The sequence below is a fragment of the Podarcis tiliguerta genome (assembly GCF_965153285.1).
Source record: "Podarcis tiliguerta genome assembly, chromosome: 14".
Lineage (NCBI taxonomy): Eukaryota > Metazoa > Chordata > Lepidosauria > Squamata > Lacertidae > Podarcis > Podarcis tiliguerta.
In genome coordinates, this window is record NC_139547.1 from 28423009 (window position 1) to 28447431 (window position 24423).

A 24423-nucleotide genomic window follows, 5' to 3' on the forward strand; every position below is an offset into this window, starting at 1 on the left:
CCATGTGTGGTATTTTTTTATTACTAGGGCTTCGCCATGTCCTCCCTATCTCAGTCCTGTTAAGCTGGCCTCAGGACAGGAAGGGGACTAGGAAGCATGTTCCTGTGGGATGGATTTTAATGGATAGGAGAGGATATATTAATTGCAATTTATCTATCCAGGCGCCATATGTGTAGGTTGAACAGAGTTTCAAAATCCCATCCTTGGCAGCAAAATTAAAAGCATAGGAATTAGGCTGCAATGTCTTATTTTGGGCAAGTCCAGCTGGCTTCCCCCTTCTTACCCTGCTTAGCAAAGAATCAGCCAACAACTTGCAAAGTTTAAAAATATAATTTACTCACATAATCTTGCATTGGTTCACAGCAATGGCAGTAGTAAAAGCTATGCAGGAAAAAGATATATATACAATACAATGAGCTTCAGGCATGTGCCTAAAGCTGAAGCAAGCAGATGCATGCCTGCATCCAATGCTGGTCAAAAGAAGAGAGGAGAGAGGAATAGGAAGCACTATATGCTCTTTCCTGTCCAGGAGAGGAAGGGAAATGACACCAATTGTCCTGTCTACCAATTGTATTTCTATGGTCTGAGTATCTGCCTATCAGCAATACAGCTCTGTGGTATTCGCTCCTTCTTTTGCTAACTAGTAAGAATATGCTTTTTTTTAGGTTTGGCTGCTAATCTCCCACAGTTCCTGCAAGAGCTCAGGGCTAATGACCCTTTCAACTCTCTGCCTACTTAGACTCCAAGCATCATTAGGGTGGCAGACCTTTCAGACTGTACAGAGGTCATCAATCAGTGGTAGAGAATTCGCTTTGCATGCAGAATGTCTCACTCTCCAGTATCTCAAGGTAGTAATGGGAATGTCCCCTGTCTGAAACCCTGGAGAGCTGCTGCCAGTCAGTGTACACAACTCCAAGCTGAGTGGATCAAGGTTGTGACTCAATATAAGACAGCTTCCTATGTTCCAACTTGGGTTGAGTGCTGCCACCATGATGTATGAGACAGTCAGTTGAGGTGAAAGGACTGTGAGACCTGCTGGGATGAAAGCCAGAAAACTGGGTCTGTCAGAGAATCAGTATAGTGGCAGTTGCTTGGGTGATCCTGACATATTCATTCAAAATGCATATATCCTGCTTCATAGCCCCTAAGAGGCTCTCAAAGCAGTTTACAAAAGATCCTCTCGTTCAAGTAAGTGTGGTACCAAGGAGCAGAACTAACATGTCCATGCAGACCCTGTATGATTCAGTATTTCAGCTAAGGGATGACAAATGTCCTGTGATGGCTGCTCTGTCATTCCTCCTGGTGCAGTTGGAAATCACACATTCCCCAAATCCATACCATATGCCAGAGGTAACCAGTGCAGTATCTTCCAGAAGTTGAATGGCCAGTGGTCAGGGAAGAGTCCAGCAACACCTGGAGAACACCTTGTTGGCCAGGCCCAGGCAGAACTTGTCTTGTTAGAATAAAGTTATAAACTCAAACACACACAAAAACTGCTGGTCATTGGCGGAGGGCCCAGCCAGCTTAGCCCACTGTTATAACCACCCCAACCTCAAGCCCTCCAGATGTTTTGGACGGTAACTCCCATCAGCCCCCAGAAGTTATGAACTGAAGCTCCCATCAGCTCCAGCATCCTACAGTTGTGGTGGCTGGGGCTGAGATGGGAATTGTAGTTCAAACCATCTGGAGGGTACTGGGTTGGGGAAGGCTGCTCTATTATGCATTTCTCAGTTTTCCAAACTAAGCTTTTATGGATTCCTTTTAAAAAGATAAATTTTGAATACAGCAGATATAGGAAGTGTTAGTTTGTGCTCTGGGAAAGTCCATTGTGGTGGCTGCTCCAACCTGCTGAACTTGGCAAATCCTCTGTGTGATGGCTTAAGTTGTCGTGCAGACTCTTGCTGATTTGAAATGCATTCTTGACTCCTATCTTTCTGCAGAGATCCTCTGTGTGATGGCTTAAGTTGTTGTGCAGACTTGCTGATTTGAAATGCATTCTTCACTCCTATCTTTCGGCAGAGGGGTTGGTTCTTCAAGTTTGAGTGCATGCAATTCATTTTTAAGATAGGGACTTCAATCTCAATGTCTTGCTAACTTCCATATCAATCAATTACCTAGAAAAGCATTTGTGTGTTGGTGCTGATGCAGTTGACAATATATTGCAATGCGTCAAACTGGGACAGTACACTCCAGCTCTAAAGCATTTTCCACTTACAGTGGTATCTCGCAAGACGAATGCCTCTCAAGACGAAAAACTCGCAAGACGAAAGAGTTTTTCATTTTCTGAGTTGTTTCGCAAGACGGATTTCCCTATGGGCTTGCTTCGCAAGACAAAAACGTCTTGCGCCTTTTTTAAAAAACCGCCAATGCATTCCTATGGGAAACCGTCAATACACAGTGGTGCTTCGCAAGACAAAAAAATTCACAAGACAAAAAAACTCGCAGAACAAATTAATTTCGTCTTGCGAGGCACCACTGTATTCCTTCACCTTCTGTGTTGTGGAGCTTACATGAGGAAGCATGGATCTCCCTGTACTCCCCCACTCCCTCAACTCCTGTATTGGGTTTCACATTGTGCAGGGAGGAAGTCCACTGTTGTGAAAGGGGAGAGACGTTGTCTTTGCTGGTCCACAGCTGTGGCTGGTAGATCTGGCTTCAAATGGCATTCCTTTGCTGTGCATGTTTCTAACACTGTATCACAGAGAGTTCAGGTCTGGGAAATAAAGCTCAGACATTCACACTGGAACATCCACAGGAAGTTAAAATGATGATGTGCCTTGTAGGTCTGACCTGCTGCAGGTTAGGGCTGACACACCTGTCTGCCTTGAGAAGCATTGACAACAATGCTATGACTTAAATAGACAGCAGAGGGGTGGTTGTGTTGTGTGAACTTCATTCCCTCCCAGTCATTGTGTAGCATGCGGAGCAACTGAGCAAGGAAATTGCAGCCCTCAACAGACTAGCTTAGCAATGCTGTGCATGTCAGAAATTACTTTTAAATGCTTTTGTAAACTTACATAGCCTTGTAAGCCAACTAATGATTTACTATTTCCATTTAAAAACAAATCCTCAGTTGTCTTTAAAGATACTGCCTTCCAAGTGTGTAATTCTTCTGAGTTATGATTTCCATTACTTAAGTTATGGACCCTCCAAGACCCCATCCTTGCTATTCCTGAAAACCCAATGCTTTTTTATTCTGGTGCTCTGACTCTAGCAATTCTTGGGTGGAAGATGAGCCCTGCCAGCATTAACCCACCTGTGAGGAAGGTGACGCAGAACCCTTCCAAAGTTGGCCAGTAGACCACAGTTTTCTTTCTATTGACCAACCAACACTTTGGTCCAGTTGCAATAAATCTGAAATGTTGAGAGGTTGTTGAAAAATATTTGAGCTGTTTTGGCTGCTTAAGGGTTTCAAGGTTTATTCTCATTCATTCTCTCTGTCTCTCTCTTTATGGCATGGGACCTTTGAGGACCAGGCAAAGGGCCTCATCTCCTCACCAACACACATGCCCAGACAGACTCTTGTTGTCTAGTTTGGAGGTTCAATGGAAAGCAACTTGTTCTCTGCCAGCTCCAAGGCTGGGTGTTTCTGACAAGCAGGTCCCTGTTTCTGTTGCCTCTGAATATTTTCCCATAAGAGAGAGCCCTTCTCCTAATCTGTAGGATGCTTTGTTTGTTAAAGCAGAAGCTTTCCTCTTAAAGAACCTATTTATTTTTCATTGGATTGTGTGTGCTTTTTTTCAAACAAGGATTCTTACAAGTCGCTTCACCATCCATTTGGCCAGATTTATTTTCTGCTAGGTTGAGAATCAAGTCTCTTTCCCTCCGCCTCCACTGGAAAGAGGGAGAATGTGAAAAAAAAGAAAAAAAGACTTTTGCATTGTGGTGATTGGCACAGCCTGTGAATCAAGGGTCATTTTGTGTAGCTGTTTCTTTTCAAGCATTCTCTCTCTCTCTCTTTCTTTCTTTCTCTCTCTCTTCCCCCTTCCATGCACAATCTATTCAGGCTGGAAGCATTCTTTCTTTTCAGAGTCTTTTCTGCCTCTCTCTCTCTTTTCCCCCTCCTTTATTTTTCATCTCTTTTCATTCTGTTTCCCTCCACCACCCCCCTAGAGGCTCTTTTTTCCCCTTTCCTCATTCCTCTATTCAGTTCCCTTTTTTTTTTTTTTTTGGTTGCTTCTTTTAAAATAGCTTTTCTATTTTCAGAGAGGACAGGGAACATGTAGGAAGAGAAGTCGTTTCAGAAAGGAGGAACCTGAAAGTCTTTCTCCATTTATTTCAGCAAACGTTGTTTTTCAAGCAAGAGAACCAAGGGCGACAAAAAGAAACCCATCTTTATTTTGTTCCTGCCTCTTCTCCCACAAACAGCGCAGCCCCAAACACCCCCCAAAAAAAAATATTCATAAGTGGTCACATCTCCAGTAATATGCTAAAATACTGGCAGCTTTTCTTCTTTATTATGTTGTCCTGGGCATTTTGGTGCAGAGACTAGAAACACAAGAGGCATGGCTGCTTTCCTGGATAGACCCCATTGATGCCCCTCTTTGCAACTTCTGACATCACCCATTTCTTTTAGCTCTGCACCAAGAGTTGTGGGGTGCAGGGCCCACTTGGGTGCTGGATGCTGCCTTTAGAACAATTTGTCCTTCATGGTGAACCTTCAGGAGGGAGCTTAGGAGATCTCTGTGCTAATGCAGAGAACAATTTTGTGGGAAGCAGCAGTGAAGACTTACAGTTGTGTGATCTCAAGTTTGTAGATCTCTAGATGTGCATTGCTTAAAGCATTGACTAGCCCCCAATAGCCACGTTAATCACAATTTTTGAGCTCTGGCAGGATGCCAAGAATACAGGCCCGTTGTTCATTATGACTTCCCAGCCTCTTATCTCCTGAATTTCATTGTTGAATTAGTGCCTTTTAGTAGTAATTGTCTTCTGTAGTATTGCTAACACTTTGCTTTGGGGAAAGAGTGTGACTTCTCCAGCAGGGACACACCTGTCTGGAAGCCAAACCTGCACCTGGGTTGGTTGTATGGTGATGATGTCCCTGCTTCTGTGGGAAGCAATCCTGGCTGTCCCTACGTAGCAGTTGGATCTGGTTGGTTTCTTGAAGGTTGGCTTGGTGTGAAGAGTGTCCCCTTCAGGTAGGAAAGTGGGTCTTGGTGTGGGTGGTCAGCCACACACTTTGGGGATTAAAGAGGGAGGTAGCCAGTGAGAAGGGACTCCATCCAAAATCCATACACCTTGCAGAGCCTGGCTTTGAAAGTTTCTTCCACCCACCCACCGAAATATGTGATTCAAATCTAATGTCACCTGGAAGCTGAGATGGGACATTAGAGGAGATGGAGGTGGGTGAGAGAGTGGGGTTGGAATACAGAAGGAGATTAGGAGATTGATGAAAGTGAGAGAGAAAGAGAGAGGAGATAAGAGAGGCACACAGGACTGAACTATCAAGCTGAGAGAGGCGTTGCCAGGGAAACGGAAAGAATGAGGGAGAGAGAGAAAGATGGAGAGAAGAGGCAAGAATCAGAAATGGAAGGGAAGTGGGAGGGAGGGAGGGAGGGCAGGCAATGGATTTTAAAGGGTGAATGAGAGAAGCAGATGGATTTTAAAGGCTGAAGTGGCTGGACAGGCTTACACCCCCCCCCAAAAAAAGCTGCCTATGCCCACAATCAATAATTCTAGGTGGGCTCCCCTCTGGCACCTTTGCTCAGGATTGCTACCATTCTGTGCCCAGGACATGCCGGCTGGCACAGAAGTGGCTGCCATCATGGCCAGTCTCCAGTTTCAAGGCTGCCTCCTGTGAGGAGGGAATCAATACTGTTGTTCCCCTTTGCCTCTACAGCCCATTGACATGAAAGTGTGCTTAACAGGGGCCCTCCTTGCATTGTGGTGGAGCTTGCATGCAAAATGGGTCAGGCACGGAGGCCAGCCTGTGGGTCACTACATGGCCTTCTCCTGCTTGTCTCTGGGTGACCTGATGGGCCCCTTCTTGGCCCTGCTGCGCTCATTGCCGCCTCCGCCTCCTCTAATCCTCCCCCATACCCAGCCTCCTTCCTTCCTTCTCTCTTCCTTTCTTCTCCTTTGCCTGCCAGCCCCCTCTTCTCTTCTCCTTCCTCCTCTCTCCTTCCTGCCTCCTCCCCTCTCTCCTTTGTTTTGGCTGCCTCCATACACTGCTGTCTCCTTCCCCCTCCTCCCCCCACCTGCCTCTTGCTATCTTTTCCCCCTCCATTTCCTCTTTTTGTCTTCCCTTGTTCACATTTCTTTTCTCTGCACCAGCCATCCTCACCCGCGTGCAGGCAGCTCTGGCGGAGAATGAGGTTCATTTATTTCCAGTGGTTCAAAAGTGGGAAGTTCTGAGGTTGTTCTGTCTAGCTGTTCCCTTTGCCTCAGGGTTAGTCCAAGCCTGGCTTGTCTTTCTGCTCTGCACCCAGGAAGACTGGCTTTGTATTTCAGGCGAGGAACAGTTATTCTGGCTCTTCTGGTCCTGCTAGCCCCATACTGGGGGAAGGAGCAGTATTTCCCCCCCCCCATGCTCTCCTCTCTCTGGCTTAGCTTTCTGGTGCTTCCCAGTCACACAAAAAGCACACACTGAGAAGGGGGTCCTAGGGCTCTAAGGGCTGCCTCCAAGGTTCGAGTCCTGCCTGGCCCTGCTTGCCACCTTCACAACCAAGGAGGCTGCTGTGCCCTTTCTTGTAGAAAGGAAACCAGCCCAACCTGGTAGGTGACAACATCCCAATACCTGGGGAGGTGCACCCGTCAGACTGCCTGCTCTTTCTAGAAGTGCAGAATTTGCCACATTTGAGGAGTCTCCTGACCTGGCATGCAGAAGCCTTCCCCCCAGGTATCAGATAGAAGGCCACAAGATTTTTCTATACCCTGAGCCCTTTACAATAAAGAATAAACACAGCACAAGTGAGCCATTGTACAGGGCTCTATGGAATATATGGTTTCTGCTAGTCTTGGGAAATGATAAGGATACAAATGTCTGGCCTGTCATCCGGCCACTAGGCATTCCCACCACCACCATCCCTCATTCTGCCAGGGAAGCACACCCATGTTTAGATTGCAGGTTTTGCTCCAGTTTCAGGAGTGCAGAATATCTGTTTAGCTCCCAAACAAGGGATGCTTTCAGGTTCTAAGCTCTGCCCTTTGGTGTTCCTTTCATTTTAAAGGATGTGTCCAGAGTAGATGCCGCTTTCCATTGCCATGATTTTGGAGCTGCCAGCTAGGGCCCCTGCCGGCCAACTGGGTTATCTCAGCCCACAGCCCTCTGCTTGGCCAACAAGGTAATGGCTTCTCTTTCTCCCTTTTGTTCCTGCAGACAACAGAAGCTGTCCTTGATGGTGTGAGCCATGGACCGCTTTGCCCACTCTGGAACACAGACAGATGCTGTGGTGGTGCTGTCTCTGGCCCAAGCAGCCGTCCTGGGCTTGGTGACTGAGAACGAGTTTTTTGGTGCCACCGTCAGCCCCGGAGGTTTCTTCTCCAGCTTCACAGGCAGGCTCGACGGCATGTCCATGGTTGAGTTGAAGCAGCCGGAAAGCCATTGCCCTCTGGAGAATGAAGGCCAAGGTCACGCCGAGCCAGTGGAGGAGGATGAAGCAGCAGAGGCTTCCTTTGGGAAACATGCCCGGAGGAGGAAGCGCCCGCCTGTGAGGCTGGTGCCAAAAGTGAAGCCGGAGAAGGGCGAGTGGGGGCAGGAAGACGGTGCTTACGAAGCATCAGTAGCAAGTGAGGGCAAGGAGGAGCAGATGGGCAGCCACCCTGTGAGCCTGGAGGAGTCCCCCTGTGAGCAGACGGTGCAGAGCAGCGCTACCAAGATGATAGATCTCAGCACGTTCAACAGGAAGCCTCGACGCCTGCGGCACCTGCGGCAGCAAGCTCCAGAAGAGCTGTCCCTGGGTGGGTATGAGGAGAGGCTCCCAAGCACCCCACAAGCCAGCCTGGACAGCACTCCGGGGAGTGCAGAGGCCTTCTCCAGTGACTGCGGCTTCCAGGCTGGTGCTCCTCCTCCCTTGATCAATCTGGAGCATCCTGTGCCACACTCTCCTCCTGGGCAGGGCAAGAGCGAGCTGGGCTTTGTGTGGCAGGAGCCCCTGGACTTTGAGGTGGAGGCCCATGGCGAGCACAGCAAGAAGGTTCAGTTGGACCGCCTGGACATCAACGTCCAGATAGACGACTCCTACCTGGTGGAGAAGCGTTGGCAGTGCCGCCTGTGCGAGAAGTCCTACACGTCCAAGTACAACCTGGTGACGCATATCCTGGGCCACAACGGCATCAAGCCTCACTCCTGCCCACACTGCAGCAAGCTCTTCAAGCAGCCCAGCCACCTGCAGACCCACCTGCTCACCCACCAGGGCACGCGGCCCCACAAGTGCCAGGTGTGCCACAAGGCCTTCACCCAGACCAGCCACCTCAAGCGCCACATGCTGCTGCACTCCGACATCAAGCCCTACAGCTGCCGCTTCTGTGGCCGCGGCTTCGCCTACCCCAGCGAGCTGAAGGCCCATGAGGGCAAGCACGAGAGCGGGCGCTGCCACGTCTGTGTGGAGTGCGGCCTGGACTTCTCCACCCTCACCCAGCTCAAGCGCCACCTGGCCACCCACCAGGGACCCACCCTCTACCCCTGCCCAGAGTGCAACAAGTCCTTCCATTACCGTAGCCAGCTGCAGAACCACATGCTCAAGCACCAGAACGTGCGGCCCTTCGTCTGCACCGAGTGTGGCATGGAGTTCAGCCAGATCCATCACCTTAAGCAGCACTCGCTGACCCACAAGGTAGGCCAGGTAGCAGAGCACCAGCTTGAAGGGCATGGGGGGGGCTGTTGGGTAACCGAAGCCTTTTCCCATCTGTGGCTCTAAGGGCTTTTATAGAGGAGTGTGTTTGTCTACCTGCAGTGCCCTGAAGGGGTACCCAAAGGGCTTCACCTTAGCTGGCTTGCTCTTTTTGTTGTCCTTGGTCACCACAGACCTGGATTCTGAAAAAGAGGCCTTGCCACAATTTGGGTTAAAACTGCTTCCATAGGAGGGAGGGAGTGGGGATCCAAAGTGCCCTGGTCTCTTCCCCCTTGCTCTGAAATCCCCCAAACACTACTGAGTATGAAATCACCATGGTTAGCACTGTCCTCCTTGACCAAGGTGGGATTGGGTGGTACCTCTTGGCTGCAATGAAGCCTTGTTACCTGCCTGCTGTTGTCTTCAGGGCGTGAAAGAGTTCAAGTGTGAAGTGTGCGGGAGAGAGTTCACGCTGCAGGCCAACATGAAGCGCCACATGCTGATCCACACCAGTGTGCGCCCCTATCAGTGCCACATCTGCTTCAAGACCTTTGTGCAGAAGCAGACACTCAAGACCCACATGATCGTCCACTCACCCGTCAAGCCCTTCAAGTGCAAGGTAGGTGGCGGAAGTGCAAAGAGCAGAAGCTGCTGCGGGTGGTGGAATATGAAGAGCCTGCTGCCAGTGCAAAGCGGAGTGGCAGAGCCTGCAAAGACAGGCCAGACTCAACTCCCAGAGGGGCAGTGGTCATTTCCAGAACACACTTCCCACATGAGCAACTGGATGTCCACATATCCACCCTCCTCTCAAGCACAGCTTAGTCATTCCGGTTTTGCCAGCTGCCTAGACTGAGCCCGGAAATTATTTTGCTGAGAGCTTTCAGAGCTGAGTGTGGAGCGGATCCTGGTTCTTGGCCGTTGGCCTGGAAGGGGAACTGAGGTGGATGTAAGCAGGTGAAGCCCATCCCTGCTGCCCACAGTCCAAGCTGCCCCAACCTCCGCCGACAGGTAATCATCTCCTTTTCCCACCCCACCTTCCGCAGGTGTGTGGGAAATCCTTTAACCGCATGTACAACCTCCTGGGCCACATGCACTTGCACGCAGGCAGCAAACCCTTCAAGTGCCCTTACTGTTCCAGCAAGTTCAACCTGAAGGGCAACCTCAGCCGGCACATGAAGGTCAAGCATGGGGTGATGGACATCAGCCTGGACAGCCAAGGTAGGTGGGGTGGGGAGGGAGCTGGAGGGATGGGTCTAAGGCATCCTACCCCGCCCCGCCCCCAGAAGCCCTGAGAGGCAGAGGCAGCCTTCTCATGCTGAAAGGCTGCACTGCAGCTCCCTCTGCAGGCTGTCTTGGCATGCTGGCAAAGGAGGCTGTGGTGGCCAGTGCTGAATCCACATTGCCTGCCATTGCAGCACTACCGCCCAGGTGCTGCTCACTTCTTGTCCTGTTGTCCCCTCAGATCCCATGCTGGAGCTGGCAGGTGATCATGCAGAGCTGGACGGACAGCAGGAGATGGAGGACTACGAGGAGGAAAACTCGTATGACTATGGGGTGGTGGGGAACCCTGCCAACGAGTCTTCCTTGACCGAACACGCCATGAAGGAAATGGCCTACTACAGCATGTTGTAGCCTGGGGCAGACTGGGTGAAGAAGGGGACAGGCAGCTGCTTCCACCCCCTCCAAAAAGCTCTGTTCGGGCAGCACGGAATTTGATACTCTTGCCCTCTTCAGCCGTTTAGTCCTGCACTGGATCCGTGGAAGTCTTGCTGCCACCAACCCTTGAGACTGGGCTCTGCTGCTGGGCTGGCAGTACTATTCTCTCCAGCTTGAAAGGACCAGGAGGGGGCAGCACTTGCCTTAGACTACCTCCCACAGCACCTTGCACCCAGCACAAAGAAGCGGAAGGCCTTGTAGTGGTGCTGATAGGCCAGGACCAGCCAGGGCTCAGTGCTACAGACACCAGGCTGTACTGCAGAGCCAAACTGGATCAGCTCCTGTATGTTTCTCTTACAAACTACCTCTGCCCTGCGCAAAAAAAGAGGGGGACACACAGCAGGGTCTCTGCCCCAAAACCAAATGGATCTTGAGTGCCCCTTTGCCCATCCCCTATCCCTGGCAGAGCAGTTAAGCCAGCCTGCTGTGGAGAACATCCCTGTGCAGCCTGTGGCAATCTTAAATTATTATGTCATTTCCACAAGGTGGATTGTCCCACTTGTGCATAGATCTACTGTGTTTATTTTCTGTTCTGAAGAAGTTCAGCAATAAAGGAATACTCTTTGGAAGAAGGGCCAGATGAGTTGGTGCTGAAGCAAAAGACAGGGTGTGTGGGGAGAGGTTCAAGGGGGGCTGAGATTTGCCTTTCCCCAGAAAAGAGTCACCATAACGGACAGTCAACACTGGGAAGCAATAAAAACAACAAGCCATGTGTAAAAGCTATAATTTAATAGCTCTATTTGGCACCATGAGGCCCAAACCACAGTACATAAATTACAGCACAAACCATTATGACCGCCTGGCAGGGGGTGGGGGGTCCAGCACTGAGACCTTCCCCCAAGCCAGCAGTAGCAGCAGGTGGGACATGTTATTGGAGCCCAAGTAGGGCGGCTAAAAAGGTTTTTAAAAAACAACCAGGTTACAAAAATGTCTCTGGTTGACAGTACAAACAGCCATAATTTGTTCTGTTAAAAATGAGGCAATCCCCTTCCTTCATCGTGTGCCTCCATGCTATGCTGTGCCCTCCTCCACCCACTACCAGCACGTTCCAGCGCCCCCCTCCAGCTCCTCCTATTTGCCCAGAGCTTTGTTCAGGTTGTTCTTGATAGCTTCCAGGAAGTCGGTGGTGTTCAAATAATGCTCGTTGAGCTTCACACTGAAAATGCACAAGGGGGAGGGGGAGCATGAGAAGTCCAAGCACAGACCTCAACTCGTGAGAGACAAGGTAGGAGCCACAGGCTAGCCCCGCAGCAGCCCAGGAATACTCACTTGTTTAATCCATGAATGCAGCCAGCCAGATCCTTTGTCATGGCACCACTCTCCACCGTCTCAATGCAGACCTTCTCCAGAGTCTCACTAAACCTGGCCATGGAAAAAACAACAGCCTCTAGAACAGGAGGAAAAACAGCAAGGCCCAGCATCTCCCTGCAGCCTCTGACTTACAGGCCAGGCCCAGCCTCACTCTTGTTTTGCACGGAGCAAAGCTTGTTTGTTTTCTCAGTCTTGCTGCCGTTATTTGATTTGTGCATCTCTTGTTGAAGCAACTAGCAGATGCAGCGATATGCAATATGGAGTGTGCCAACAACACGCTTGACGCTCACCTTCAAGCAGGTCTTTCACAACACCTTCCAGGAGCCCTGCCTTTCCTTCTTCAGGGTCTCCCTTTTCTCCTGGGGAGCCCAGGGCACTCTCCCATTACAGTATCTGGGTCATTCTTATGCCTGTACTTCCAAAATCTCTGTCGTGAGCTTGACGTAATTGCAGCCCTATTCCCTCCCCGCCAACTTGCTCTCCCACAGCAATGTTGCTTTTCATGCTGCTGGGCAGTGGCCCTTACTTGATGAGGTCAGGGTTGCTGTCCAATTTGCCTCTGTGCTTCAGACCTCCTGTCCAGGCAAATATGCTTGCGATAGGGTTGGTACTGGTGGGATTGCCCTGCAGGGGAGGAAAACAGGTAGGCACAGTTAATTGCTAGCCAGTGCTACAGAGGTAGCAGACCAGCAAGCATTTAGCTTGAGAGAGGGAGAGACCTGTGTCCCTCCAGGGGCTGTTGGGCCCCATCAGTCTCAGTTAGCATGGACAATACTTAAAGAGACTTAAAGCAACATTAGAGGACTACAGTTTCCCTATCCCTAGTCTGGTGAAAACGCAGATGCAGCAAGTTGGCCAGAAGAGGGCGCTCCCACTGGTCTATTTCATTCATTTATTTTATTGGCAGTATTTATATCCTCCAATCAAAGTGTTCACTGGGCAGCTTACAGCAATGAAACATTAAAATAAATTGGCAAAACTATAATAAGCAGCATATTTTCAGCAACAAGCAAACTAGCACATCTTCACTAAAAGTACATGGCGAATCTAAGACTCAGTGGATTAAAAAGGTGAAGCTACCATATTTTTCGCCCTATAGGACGCACCGTCCCATAAGGCGCACCTAGTTTTTTTGGGGGGAAATAAAGGGGGGAAAATATTTTCGCCCCAGGCACTGGGCTGGGGCTGGGGCAGGGGAAGCCCGAGCTTCCCCCGACCCCAGCCCCCAAACAGGCAACTCTCTGTAAGCTGTGGGAGCCCAGCGCTGGCTCCCACTGCTTGCTGAGAGGTCCGCGAAGCCTGGACACGCTGAGCTCAGCGCGTGCAGGCTTCAGCATGCAGGCAACTCTTTGCAAGCAGCGGGAGCCCAGCGCCGGGCTCCCGCTGCTTGCGGAGAGGTCCGCGAAGCCTGGACGCGCTGAGCTCAGCACGCAGGCAACTCTCCGCAAGCAGGCTTCAGCGAAAGCCTGCATTCGCCCCATAGGACGCGCACACATTTCCCCTTCATTTTTGGAGGGGAAAAGGTGCGTCCTATAGGGCGAAAAATACGTTATTTGAAGCCTGGGAAGCTGAAAGGGTCTTCACCTGGTGCAGAAAAGAGTGAGACAATATTCCTAAAGAAGGGGCCAGGTGAGCCCCCTCAACAGCCACCCAGTTGACCCACCTTCTGGTGCTCCCGGTAGTGGCGTGTAACAGTGCCATGAGCTGCCTCCGCTTCGATGGTCTTCCCATCCGGGCAGACGAGGACGGAAGTCATGAGGCCGAGTGAGCCAAACCCTAGAAAAAAAAAGCCAAACTCCTGTTGGCTGTTTCTGCAACAGCAGCTTTCCACACCTTCCTCTGTGGGGAAGGGGAGGTCCCTGGGCCACTTTGCTCCTGCGCCTATGAGGTGCTCCCCTCTGGAGCATGAGGTACCTGGCACTCTATATCAACAGATTAAAGCCAAGCGCTCAGCTGACTCACAAGGAAGGAAGAAACATTTGAATTCTCCAGCTTCACCATCAGCGGAGCATCTGATCTGCCAACCCACTCTGCAGAACAGACAACTGCAACAGAGCTGGAGAACAGCCACAGGGAGAGAAAAGCCCATCTTCTGAGATGCTAGTCAGAAGGGCAGGAAGCGGGATGTAAAATGTTCTGGCCTTGCCTTGTGCAGTCTCCATTCTGAGAACCATTAATCTCACGAAGACCTCAGCAACATTGCTTCCCCCCTTGAGAGCAGAAACCTGCCCTTTTGAGCACTATGCAGTCTTGGAGAAAGGCAATAGCTCAGTAGCAGAGTGAGTGCTTTGGGCATACAAGACCCCAGGTTCCATCTCCAGAGAGGGCTGGGAAAGGCTCCTGGTGAGGTGCTGCCAGTTAAGATGAACCAGCGGCAGCTCCCTACATGGGAGGGTCTAGCCCCCTGAAGTGCCCTGGTCACACAGGAAGCCATGTTCTGCGGTGCTATTGCAAGAATAGAGAAAACTCTTTCCCCCTGCTTTCTGGTCCCTACAAGTTGCAAGTATACACACCACTTGCAGCCTTTCACAGCTGCCCTCCCCTCCCCAGCACCGCACCTTGGGCCAAGATGTCAGACTGGACATCTCCATCGTAGTTCTTGCACGCCCAAACAAAGCCACCTGCGGATTTTACCACCTGGGCCACCATGTCGTCAATGAGACGGTGCTCGTACCAGATCTTGAGCTTGTCAAAATCAGTCTTGTAGTGCCTAGCAGTGGAGAACAAGAGGTTACTTATTCATGCAGCATCAACCCTCTAATCTTCCTCACACAGCACCTCCAACCCATCCCAACAGGGAGGTGCTCTGGCACTTAGGATCTCAGGAGGCAATGCTGGGTTTTGGGGAAGGTGGGAGAAAGCAACCCCCACCCACAGCTTCCTGGTTAGGCCAAGAGGTGGGGTCAGAAGGGCTCACTTTTCAAAGATTTCCTGGAAGAGGTCCTTGAAACGCCCATCGTAGGCCTTGAGGATGGTGTTCTTTGTGCTCATGTAAAGGGGCCACTTCTTTTGGATGGCATACTGGAAGCAGCTGTGGGCAAAGCCCGAGATGGACTGCAAAAGGAAGACAGGGCCCTCAGTGGGACATGACCCAGAAGCAGCAGCCTGCAGGAGCTGCCACCCTGCTATTCAAAGGGGAGCAGCAGGTCCCCAGGATGCAGCAGCCAGCCTCGCCCCATGGAGGTGACCCAGGAAGCAACTAATGGAGGGGTCCAGCTGGCATTGCCCTCACCTCATCTGTATTGTACATGCCCATGCCGACGCCTCCACCGGGGAAGTTGTACACCTCCCACTCCTTGACTCCGCTGCCATCCTTGGGAGTGAAGACCATCTTAAATGTCCCAGACTTGTCCACAACGAAATCTGTGGCTCTATACTGGAAAGCAGAAACCCACATGTTAGGAGAGCCCAACAGCATCAAAGTGTCTCGATTCCCCACATCAAACCCCCTCATTAGCCCCATGCTGGGGCTACTCCCTCCCAATGTATTCTGTAGCTGGGTCCACAGTACTGCCCTGTAGAAGAGCAAGGGGGGAAGCCTCTGGAATCCTTTGGGTTTACCCCACCACCTGTAGGAGGCAGGGGCAATTTGAGCTGAACTTCTAGCTTCTAGACTAGCCCTGCTTCATGAGCCCCTCACAAAGGGATTGGGTTTTTCCAGTTAATTTCGGTTTTTATTTTTCTCTGCTTACAGCCACCCACTTCCTCCACACACCCTAGAAGGGACATAGCTTTTTTAACCACATGGGTGTAGGTGGAGGAATTTAGGGGCAAAGATGCCTGTGTCCTCCCCCCCCCCCCCGGTTATGACCTGCCTCTGGGAGGTTCAAGGGAAATGGAACCAAAGGAAGTTATGGCAGCTGTAGCTGGGCATTTACAATGACCATCCATCCTTCCTCCACCATACCATGCTCATCACCCACAGCAGGGCTTTCCAGGCTGCCAAAGTCTGTGTGAGGGCCTGTTTGTTCCCTGCACATTTTTTGCAAAGTCTGCTTTATAGAGAGTATGAAGGAGTCACGTTCAAGGCAGCTGGTCTCTCCCCCTGAGGATGGGAGGAGCCAACCCCAAAGGATTCCAAATGTCCTCCTCACTCCACTGCAGAACAGGGCGTTTACCATAAGAAAATTCTATTTTTTTCTCTTCTGATTCTATTCCTATAGAAGATACAGCATTTGAATTTAGAACAGGTATTTAAACCAAGTACAGTGGTACAGTGGCACAGTGGTACCCTGCAAGACGAATGCCTCGGAAGACGAAAAACTCGCAAGACGAAAGAGTTTTTCGTTTTCTGAGGTGCTTCGCAAGACGGATTTCCCTAAGGGCTTGCTTCGCTAGACGAAACGGCCCTGCCTCTCGTATCATGGCGACGGTCACTGCACGCACGCACGCTCGCTTCCCCGCTCCTCCGGCTCCCTCCCACCTTCCCGCTGACGGTTGGTGCCTTGTGCCGCTGCCCACCCCCCTCGCGCACTCCCCTCAGAGAGCCGTTGCCGCCAGCGCCTCTCTCTCCCTCTCTCCCTCAGGTGAAGAGGATGGTGGTGGTTCCGCCAAGTCGTGCTCCTGAGCCCCGCCGCCCTCCAGCAGCCGCGTCACACGGTGGCCACAACGCGCGGGTGAGTCTGAGGTACCGGCTGCGGCAGCTGTCCTGCTTCTCCCCGCCCCTCCCCGCCGTTGTCAGTGTTTAAATGCAGTGGTGCTTCGCAAGACAAAAAGGCTCGTAGGACGAAAAAACTCGCAGAACAAATTAATTTCATCTTGCGAGGCACCACTGTACATTGGTTTACAAACACTTCAGGTTACAGACTCCGGTAACCCGGAAGTAGTACCTCGGGTTAAGAACAGAAATCGCGTGGCGGTGGCAGCAGCAGGAGGCCCCATTAGCTAAAGTGGTACTTCAGGTTAAGAACAGTTTCAGGTTAAAAACGGACCTCTGGAACGAATTAAGTTCTTAACCCGAGTACCATTGTGCCTAGTACTCAAGGATGAAGGAGATTTATCAGTGAGGTTCTTTCAAAGCTTTCTGTACTCTTGCCATCACTTCCTGACTCAGCCAGCAGGATCCCAACAACGTTCCCCCTGCTACTCCTGACTTTGTGCATGCCTGTCTGAGGTGGGGAGGCAGATTGGAGCCAGACAGATAATCAAAGCACAATTGCCAAGGGGTAAGAGAGACTGACTGGCCCTGCTCTATCCCAGAGGGTTTGTAGAGAAGAGAATGCTCTACTCTCCCAGTTGTACATCCCACCTTGTTCCCAATCCAGCTGCCCATCTACCCACCCACTCTCCCTTCCAACCCACCTGATCACCATGGGCATGCCTGCCAATGACGATGGGCTTTGTCCAGCCGGCAATCAGGCGAGGAATGTTCTTGCAGATGATTGGTTCTCTGAAGACTGTCCCACCCAGGATGTTCCTGATGGTGCCGTTTGGGCTCTTCCACATCTTCTTTAGCTTGAATTCTAGGGGAAGTGTGGAGGGGAAGAAGAGGTAGTTAGGTGCAGAGCAAGAGACCAATGGTGGCAGTTCAGCAGAGTGCATCTGCTTTGCACATAGAAGATCCCTGATTCAATCTCAGGCTCCATCTCCAGGTCCCTTGCCTGAAACCCTGGAGAGCTGCTGCCAGTCAGTGGAGCCTGTTACACCAAGAGTCTGACTCAAAGAAGGTAGCTTTAATGGCTCCTTGCCAATCCACTGCCTTAGCACCAGCCACTCCAGCCATCCCAAGAGAAAAGAGGAACATTCCCCACAAGAAAGTGAGCTGCAATATGCTCTGGGCTGAGGGACTTCCTCTTGGGAGAGGGGGCCTGGAGCGCAGGTCATGCCAGATTCCTTGAACCCTGCCATGGGCATTTCCCATGTACCTTCCACGCGGGCTTCATCGGGCGTGATTGTGGCACACTTGACAGCCACGCTGTATTTCTGGGTGGCCAGGGCAGAGTCTATGGTGACCTGGTCATCCGTCTGGTCCCGATTCGGCAGCCCCAAGTCAAAGTACTTCAGCTGGACATCTATGTTGGGCAGGATCAGCTGTGCCGGGATGGGAGGAAGGCAGTGAGGACAAAGGTATGTAGATGCAGACCCCGCAGTAGAGATCAACACACCACTGAGCAAGAAGGCCCATCAGAGACATGCCCCAGGAAGCTTCCACGCACTACCGTTCCTGTGCATGCAAAAAGTGCACTTAAAAAATTAATAATAATTACATGTTATTCACACAATTTCCCACCTGTTGCAAGGGTGGTGTCTTCTCCAAGCTCCATTTGGTCTGTGGGGAAATGGGACACTAACCTGCCCCAGCCTACCCAACTCCAAACCTGGTGCCTTCCAGATATTTTGGACTACAACCCCCAGCAGTCTCAGCCAGTAAAGCTCTGCTTCCATCGGCCCCATCATCATGCAGCCATGTTTGCTGGGACTTAAGGGAGCTGTAGTCCAGAAGAGCTGAAGGGCACCAGGTTGGCAGGGGCTGCCTGACTTTATATAACTCATTCATTGCTGCATGTGGAATACGGCTGTGTTGAATGTCATCATCTGGTTTACCGATATATCCCAGGATGTTGAAAATCGTAAGGAGAAAATCCGGCTCTCTCCCCACATCATTCGTAATGTTATAAATCTCTTATCATACTTCCCCTGGGAACTTTTTCGAAGCTGAGAAGCCCAGACCACCTTAAAGGTAAAGGGACCCCTGACCATTAGGTCCAGTCGTGGCCGACTCTGGGGTTGCGGCGCTCATCTCGCTTTATTGGCCAAGGGAGCCAGCGTACAGCTTCTGGGTCATGTGGCCAGCATGACTAAGCCGCTTCTGGCAAACCAAAGCAGTGCACAGAAACCCCATTTACCTTCCCGCCAAAGCGGTACCTATTTATCTACTTGCACTTTGACGTGCTTTCGAACTGCTAGGTGGGCAGGAACTGGGACTGAGCAACAGGAGCTCACCGCATCGCGGGGATTCGAACAGCCAGCCTTCTGATTGGCAAGTCCTAGGCTCTGTAGTTTAACCCACAGCGCCACCCACGTCCCACCTTAGCCTACTTCAAAGAGAAACATATTCCAGTCCTCTAACTTTCTATTGCCCCTTTCTTCACCCTTCCACAAACTGTGAGCATTTTAGAAACATGACTGCTACCAATGTACAGGCCATCAACACGTGGTCCTTGCTGCTTTATTCCCAGCCCCTCGGATCCAAAACGTCCAGATACCTTCTCCTTGATGCCGGCCCAGATGATCCGGGTCATCTCATCACCATCCATCTCCACCACAGGGTTGGCAACTTTGATCCTTTTGTCAGCATCTGTGGAAAAATGTCAGAATGCTGAAGAGACACCAGAGACAACCTCCAGCACCCAAACAATTGTGCGATGTGGGCTGTGCCAGGGTGCAGCTGCTAGAACCACTGGAAGAAAAATCCCAGGGCCTTGGCATGTGTCTCTATCCCAGCACACCACTCTCAAAACAAATCCTTGTTGGGGTCTGGATACAGATAAACTGCCTCCCTTGTGGAAGCTGCCTGCGCTTCTCCTGCAAGCCTTTCCCCCTTCGTGTATGTAAACAGCAACTGACGCCGGTGCTTCTTAAGAATCTGAAGTATTTCCCCAGCTCTACTGAGAATAGGCACAACACAGAGTGGAGCTAAAGCAGTCAGGCCAAGGTGCCTGCTGTGTCTACCCTGTGATTGACCCTGGCAGGAGAGAAAGTGAATTAACTGCTGCCCAGTGGCTCTCTAACTAATCCCAGCTGAGCCCAAAGCCCTGCTGACTTTCACAAGCCATAATCCAAGCACATTTGCCTGGGGTGAGGCTCCTCCGCTGGGGATCTGCCCGCAGCCCCTTTTTCACAGACTGGACCTGCAACTCCACTGCTCCAGCCAGCCGGTCAAGGGACAAGGTCACCCTCAGAGGACAGCAGGGGAGCAGCAGGCACACCCTCCCTCTGCGGCTTTCTCCCTGCCCCTCAGAGAGTGAGCTGGCACGGCTCTCCAACAGGTCCTGGAGCCAGCTGCTAGCTGTTCAAAGCAGGAATGGCAGAGCAGGGGGCAGCCAAATCCTCTGTTGGAGATCCACACACAGAGGAAGGAAAAGGAGTCTTGGTCAAGCTGGGAAGAGGCCTCCTCAGGGGCTTAGCTTTAGGGTGTGCATGTAGGGCTGCGGGCGGCGGGGGGGGGGGGGGGTCTTCCATGGCGACAAAGAAGCAAAGCAACTGCCGGCCTACACTCCCAGGCCTGGCACAGCCTCAAAGAGGCAAGCACGTATATGCAGACAGGGTCTTAATGCCCCCTCCAGGCCAGCTGTGCGCTGTGCCAGTTTCTGCTCCATGCAACAGGATCCCGCCAAGCTGGCAAGCCTTCTGCCCGCCAACCCTCCCACCCGGGCCACTTTCGAGACGGGGCAAAAGAGGGGCTGGCATGTGGGCCTCGCGTCCCCCAGCTACAGGTCTCCCAGGAGAGACAATCTGCTCTCCTCCTCCGAGTCTCCCGGTGCCCCGAGGCGGGCAAAGCCGCCTTGGCCGCCGCAGACTTGAGCGGGAGCGGCTCCACCCGAGGCGGCTCTAAATATAGTCCCTGGGGAGGCCCAGCATGGCAGGCGGGGCCGAGCGAGCCCAGGCGCAGAGGAAGGCAGCCGGCGGGGCCCGGCGGGGCATCGCAAGGTCACCGGCGGACGGGGGGTCCGGGGCGCTCCAGGACCCTGCCACACAAGGGCACGGCCATGGCGCCGGGCATCTTGGAGGGGGCGAACGCCTGGCCTGCTTCTCCGGGGCTAGAGAGGTGGCTCCCGTCGCCAGGCCTTGGGAGGGGGCAGCGCCGGGACCCTCTGCTCTAACCACCCCCCTCTTTCCTCCCCCCCCCGCCACTCACAGTGCCGGTGCGGCGGGCGCTGCGAGACGCTAAGCACCGGGAGCAGCGCGGCAGGAGAGCGGCCCAAAGCCGCCGAGGCGACGGCCGGAGCAACAGCGCGGAGGTAGTGGGCCATCGTGGCGGCGGACGGAGGAAGAGGAAATGGAGGACGTGCAGGCGGCAGTGGCGGCGGCGGCGGCGGCAAAGAGGAGAAGCCGAGCAGCCGAGGCGCGCCAGGCGGAGCAGATGGAGCGGCCGCCCGCCTGCCCTGCCCCCTAAGTCCCCGCGCTTTGGGAACCTCCCCGTCGGGGCGGGGCGCCGAGGTCCGAAGCGGGCCACCCGGGAAATGGACACGCAGCGGCAGCAGCCATTGTTCTTTTACTGCCCCTTTGGCTCCCGTGAGTGCCACGCTCTTGCCCTCCCTCGGGCGACAGCATCTCCACTGCCTTTGGTGCCCGCCGCCCCCCCCCCCCCGCGTTACAAATGTGGCCTTCGCGGGGGCGCTGGGCGGCGGGGTGCCCTAGACGCCCAGCAGGGAGGGATACCCAGCTTACTCCCCACTGCTTCGCCTTGTGCTTGGGTAACAGTAGCTGCAGCCGCCAGACAGGCGGGCGGACGGGAGCGCCAAGGCCAGGCCTGGCTGCTGATAAAAAACATCCATCGAGACGAGAGGCGAAGGCCAGCTTCCCAGGATGCGCTCCTGTGCTGGACGTGGCCTGCCTGGGCCGCCGTCGGGGCTGAAGGGCATTGGCAGAGCCGGAGGGCGTTGCGCCACTTGTTTGCACACTGACGGCAGCCGCCGGTCGCCACTAATCCAGGAGCTCGCAGCAAATAGCCCCGGGGAAGAGGGGCCGGAGCGGAGCAGATCAGGGTCCAGGCTGGGCTGGAAGGGCAACCTTGGCACCCCTGCCTTGCAGGGTGGTGCCCAAGAGAGAAGCCCCGTGAGGACTTCCTACAAGGGCCCCTGCTTCCATTCCGCCTGGAGGTGCAAGATGCCCTCTTGACAACCCAACCAAAGGGAGGGGAGCCCCTTTGGGAAGGCAGGCGCTGGGACTGGAGGGTTAGTACCCGTGGGCATGGTGGGGGTCGGAGCTGGCACTGAACACAGTGCAATCCAAGCAGCCCTTGCTTTGCTCTGGGCTTGAACCACCCAGGGTCAGCACTGGCTCAGCTGTTAAGGTCAAAACACAAGAACGGCCTGTCTGCTGGATCAGTCCAAAGAGGGGCCACCCAGAATCTTGTCCTCATGGTGACCAACCAGATACTGCAAAAGGAAGGCCACAAGCAGACCATGTGTGCACTTGTGATCCCCAGCAGCTGGCATTTAGAGGGACCCTGCCTCCAGCAGTGGAGGTAGTGCAAAGCTATGCTCCTCTTCCTTGAATTTCTTTAATCCTTGTATCTGTGGTCAGCCTCAGTTGGAACACATCACTGTTAAACATCTGTTAGTCTGCCCCTGATATAGAGACCCAAAAGATCGTTTTCTGAAACCTTTGTTCACAGAAGCAAGCAGGTGCATCCCGGCAGAAACGGTCCAGTTTCCTTTGGGTGACAATAATAGCTTTGTAACACACAGTGTGGCCCTCTATCCACCAGCTGCAAATAAATATCAGGAAAAGGGAGTTAGATAGAACACTATAAAGTTGTGGTAATTTGGAGGTTTAATTTGAAATCAAACTGGATTTGAGTTTGTGGGTGTATCTGGCAACCTGTCTTACATCACTGATGTTGCCTCATATTATGGATGTATGATCTCGATTGTTTTATTGGGACTGTGGCTGCAGGTTTCTAGCCTTTGGCTAGAACAATAAACTTTAATTGACTGACACAGCCGGGACCTTACATGCTCTCAGGGCAGAAACACAAGAAAGGAGTCACACAAACACACTCACCAGCAACACCACCAATCAGGAAGCAGCCTGCCAAGACCACTCCAGCTTGAGTTTGGGGAGAGAGGAGGAGTTGCCCCTCTGCCCTCTTGGCTGCAAGGCCTCAGCCAACAGAGCAGTTGGGCAATTTTAGACTTTGGACTTAATTCAGCTTAATTCTGCCCATCACCCCCTTTAGAGTTGTGTGCTGGCTGTGTATGGGGTGGTGTTGTCCTGCCCATTCTGCCAAGTGGGGGCTTCTGCCCCAAAGCTCTGCCTCAAGGGCACCATATAGCTGACCCCTACATCTCCACCCATCAAAGTTCCAACCAAACGGGGGCTGGGGAGTCCAGCAGCACGTAGAGGGCTAAAGGCTCGCCCCACTCCAGTCCTGGTGGAGGTGCCACTAAGTTTGATGGACCAGTGTTCTTGACTAGATCAGAGGCAGCATGCATGGACTGCAACTCCCATCAGCCCCAGGCATAATGAGGCAACAGTGAAGGATGATGGAAGTTGTAGGCAAAGGTCTGCTTTGGAGGTTCCCCCTTACCCAGCCTCATCTACCCAGTGGTTGGCCAGTTGGACATCCCCCTGGGGAAGAGAGGGGGGGGCAGGAAGGCCTGCCCAGCTAGGGGGCACCAGGGCAGAGCCAAGGCCCCTGTGTGTGAGAGAGAGGGAATCTCCAGGGCTGTGGGGGTCACTCAGTCTGGGTTGCACTGGCTCATGCTGACTGTGAGCGCTTGTGACAATAGAATATAACTGCTTCTTTCCTACATGCTCAAAATTCCTTGACCTTTTCATGCATGAACAGACCAGTTGTTTGTTCTTCAGGTGCTTTCAGTTCTCTGTAATGGATTCCCATCCTTTAGACTACCTATCTGTGAAATGGGTAGATGTCTTCTAGAATGACTGTGCATAAGACTGCACTGGACCTGCAGCTTAACATGCTATTTGCCGCAGGGCTCACCAGCTGCTTGAGACACTTACACTGGGCTCACTCATAGCTGCTACTCATGAGACAATTGGCATCTGAACTGTGTTGGGTGGATGTGCTGCTTGGCCATTGGAGATTAGAAAGCACATGTTTTTTGGAGAACTTCATCCTTGAAGCACCAGCCTCTGCTTCTTGTCTCCTGGGCATGGCTGGTTTGCCCTGAGCCACTGGGCTGCTCCCCTGGCAGCATGCTGGGCTCCAGGCTAGAGTTACTTGGCAAGAGTTGGCCGCTCTGGCCATGAATGGCTTCATCTTAGAGGAGACCTCCTTGGTGCTGGACAGGCTTAGGCAATGGATCCAGGAGGAGAGAGGGCTCATGTGCTTGAATCCTGCTTTCAGGTTTCCCACCAGCATCTGGCTGGCTGCTGTGAGTACAGGATGCAGGACTACATGAGCCCATTTGGCCTGATCTGGCAGTTTCTTCTTATGTTCCTAGTATTCTTTGATTGACTGAGCCAAGGAGCCAGACCCAGAGGCACTCCAAGATGCCAGCCTGTTTACCTCCCCTACTTAGGAAGAGGCTTAGTACTGCTCTCCTTCTCACTTCGGCCTCCTTGATTCTGCTTCCCACGGGGCAATAAAGGGTGTTGGGCACCCTTCCATGCAAACTCTGCATTTGCCCAGGATCCCTTTCAACAGCAGCTGTGATCTTCTGGAACTGCCAGCCTCGCCAACTTTCAGACAAGATCTTTTAATTGAGCACAGACTTGATGACTTAACAGACATTAAAGCACAAAGTTTCCTCGTAATTACGGCGTGTAAAATCTTCTCATGGGTTGCAAAAGTTGTCTTGTTGGATTTAGGCACCGCCTAGACTGTGGTCCTTTGCAGACCGCAATGTGCTTTTCAGGCAGGCCTGGAGAGACAATACGTGTCTCTCAGCCCCAAGATTAGGCATATTGCATGTTTAGGAGAGGGTGAAAA

At 52.4% G+C, this 24423-nt stretch overlaps 2 protein-coding genes and 1 long non-coding RNA gene across 5 annotated transcripts in view; 1 reads left to right on the top strand and 2 right to left on the bottom strand.

Annotated features, from left to right (window-relative positions):
* The window catches only part of LOC310663892, a 6314-nt gene extending 4876 nt beyond the window's left edge, over window positions 1-1438 (bottom strand). Inside the window, exon 1 of the long non-coding RNA XR_014504640.1 lies at window positions 342-1438. This is a non-coding gene — a long non-coding RNA (uncharacterized lncRNA). The remainder of the gene's footprint in view (window positions 1-341) is intronic.
* The window catches only part of ZNF710 (zinc finger protein 710), a 21896-nt gene extending 10832 nt beyond the window's left edge, over window positions 1-11064 (top strand). For all 3 annotated transcript variants that reach the window (XM_083412011.1, XM_083412012.1, XM_083412010.1), the window contains 4 exons: window positions 7322-8777; window positions 9202-9393; window positions 9818-9992; window positions 10237-11064. In XM_083412011.1, the coding sequence (XP_083268137.1) occupies window positions 7353-8777; window positions 9202-9393; window positions 9818-9992; window positions 10237-10406 (1962 nt within the window). In that variant the 5' untranslated portion in view covers window positions 7322-7352 and the 3' untranslated portion in view covers window positions 10407-11064. The remainder of the gene's footprint in view (window positions 1-7321; window positions 8778-9201; window positions 9394-9817; window positions 9993-10236) is intronic.
* Window positions 11065-11204: 140 nt separating this feature from the next.
* Window positions 11205-24243, bottom strand: IDH2 (isocitrate dehydrogenase (NADP(+)) 2). Its single transcript, XM_083412159.1, has 11 exons — window positions 20659-24243; window positions 19007-19098; window positions 17666-17831; window positions 17103-17263; window positions 15034-15177; window positions 14719-14855; window positions 14360-14511; window positions 13465-13577; window positions 12328-12425; window positions 11760-11852; window positions 11205-11646 (listed from the first exon to the last, which is right to left on the bottom strand). The coding sequence occupies exons 1-11, from the start codon at window positions 20771-20773 to the stop codon at window positions 11562-11564; spliced, it is 1356 nt and encodes a 451-aa protein (XP_083268285.1). The 5' UTR covers window positions 20774-24243; the 3' UTR covers window positions 11205-11561.
* Between the last annotated feature and the right edge of the window lie 180 nt (window positions 24244-24423).

Bases quoted from the DNA above. Each gene is read 5' to 3' on its own strand.
- IDH2 (XM_083412159.1), bottom strand. From the start codon at position 20,773: ATGGCCCACTACCTCCGCGCTGTTGCTCCGGCCGTCGCCTCGGCGGCT. The intron at 14,856-15,033 runs GTGAGGGCAATG...TTCCTTTTGCAG, and splicing joins GCATGTACAATACAGATGAG to TCCATCTCGGGCTTTGCCCA. The intron at 11,647-11,759 runs GTGAGTATTCCT...GTGCATTTTCAG, and splicing joins TGCATTCATGGATTAAACAA to TGTGAAGCTCAACGAGCATT.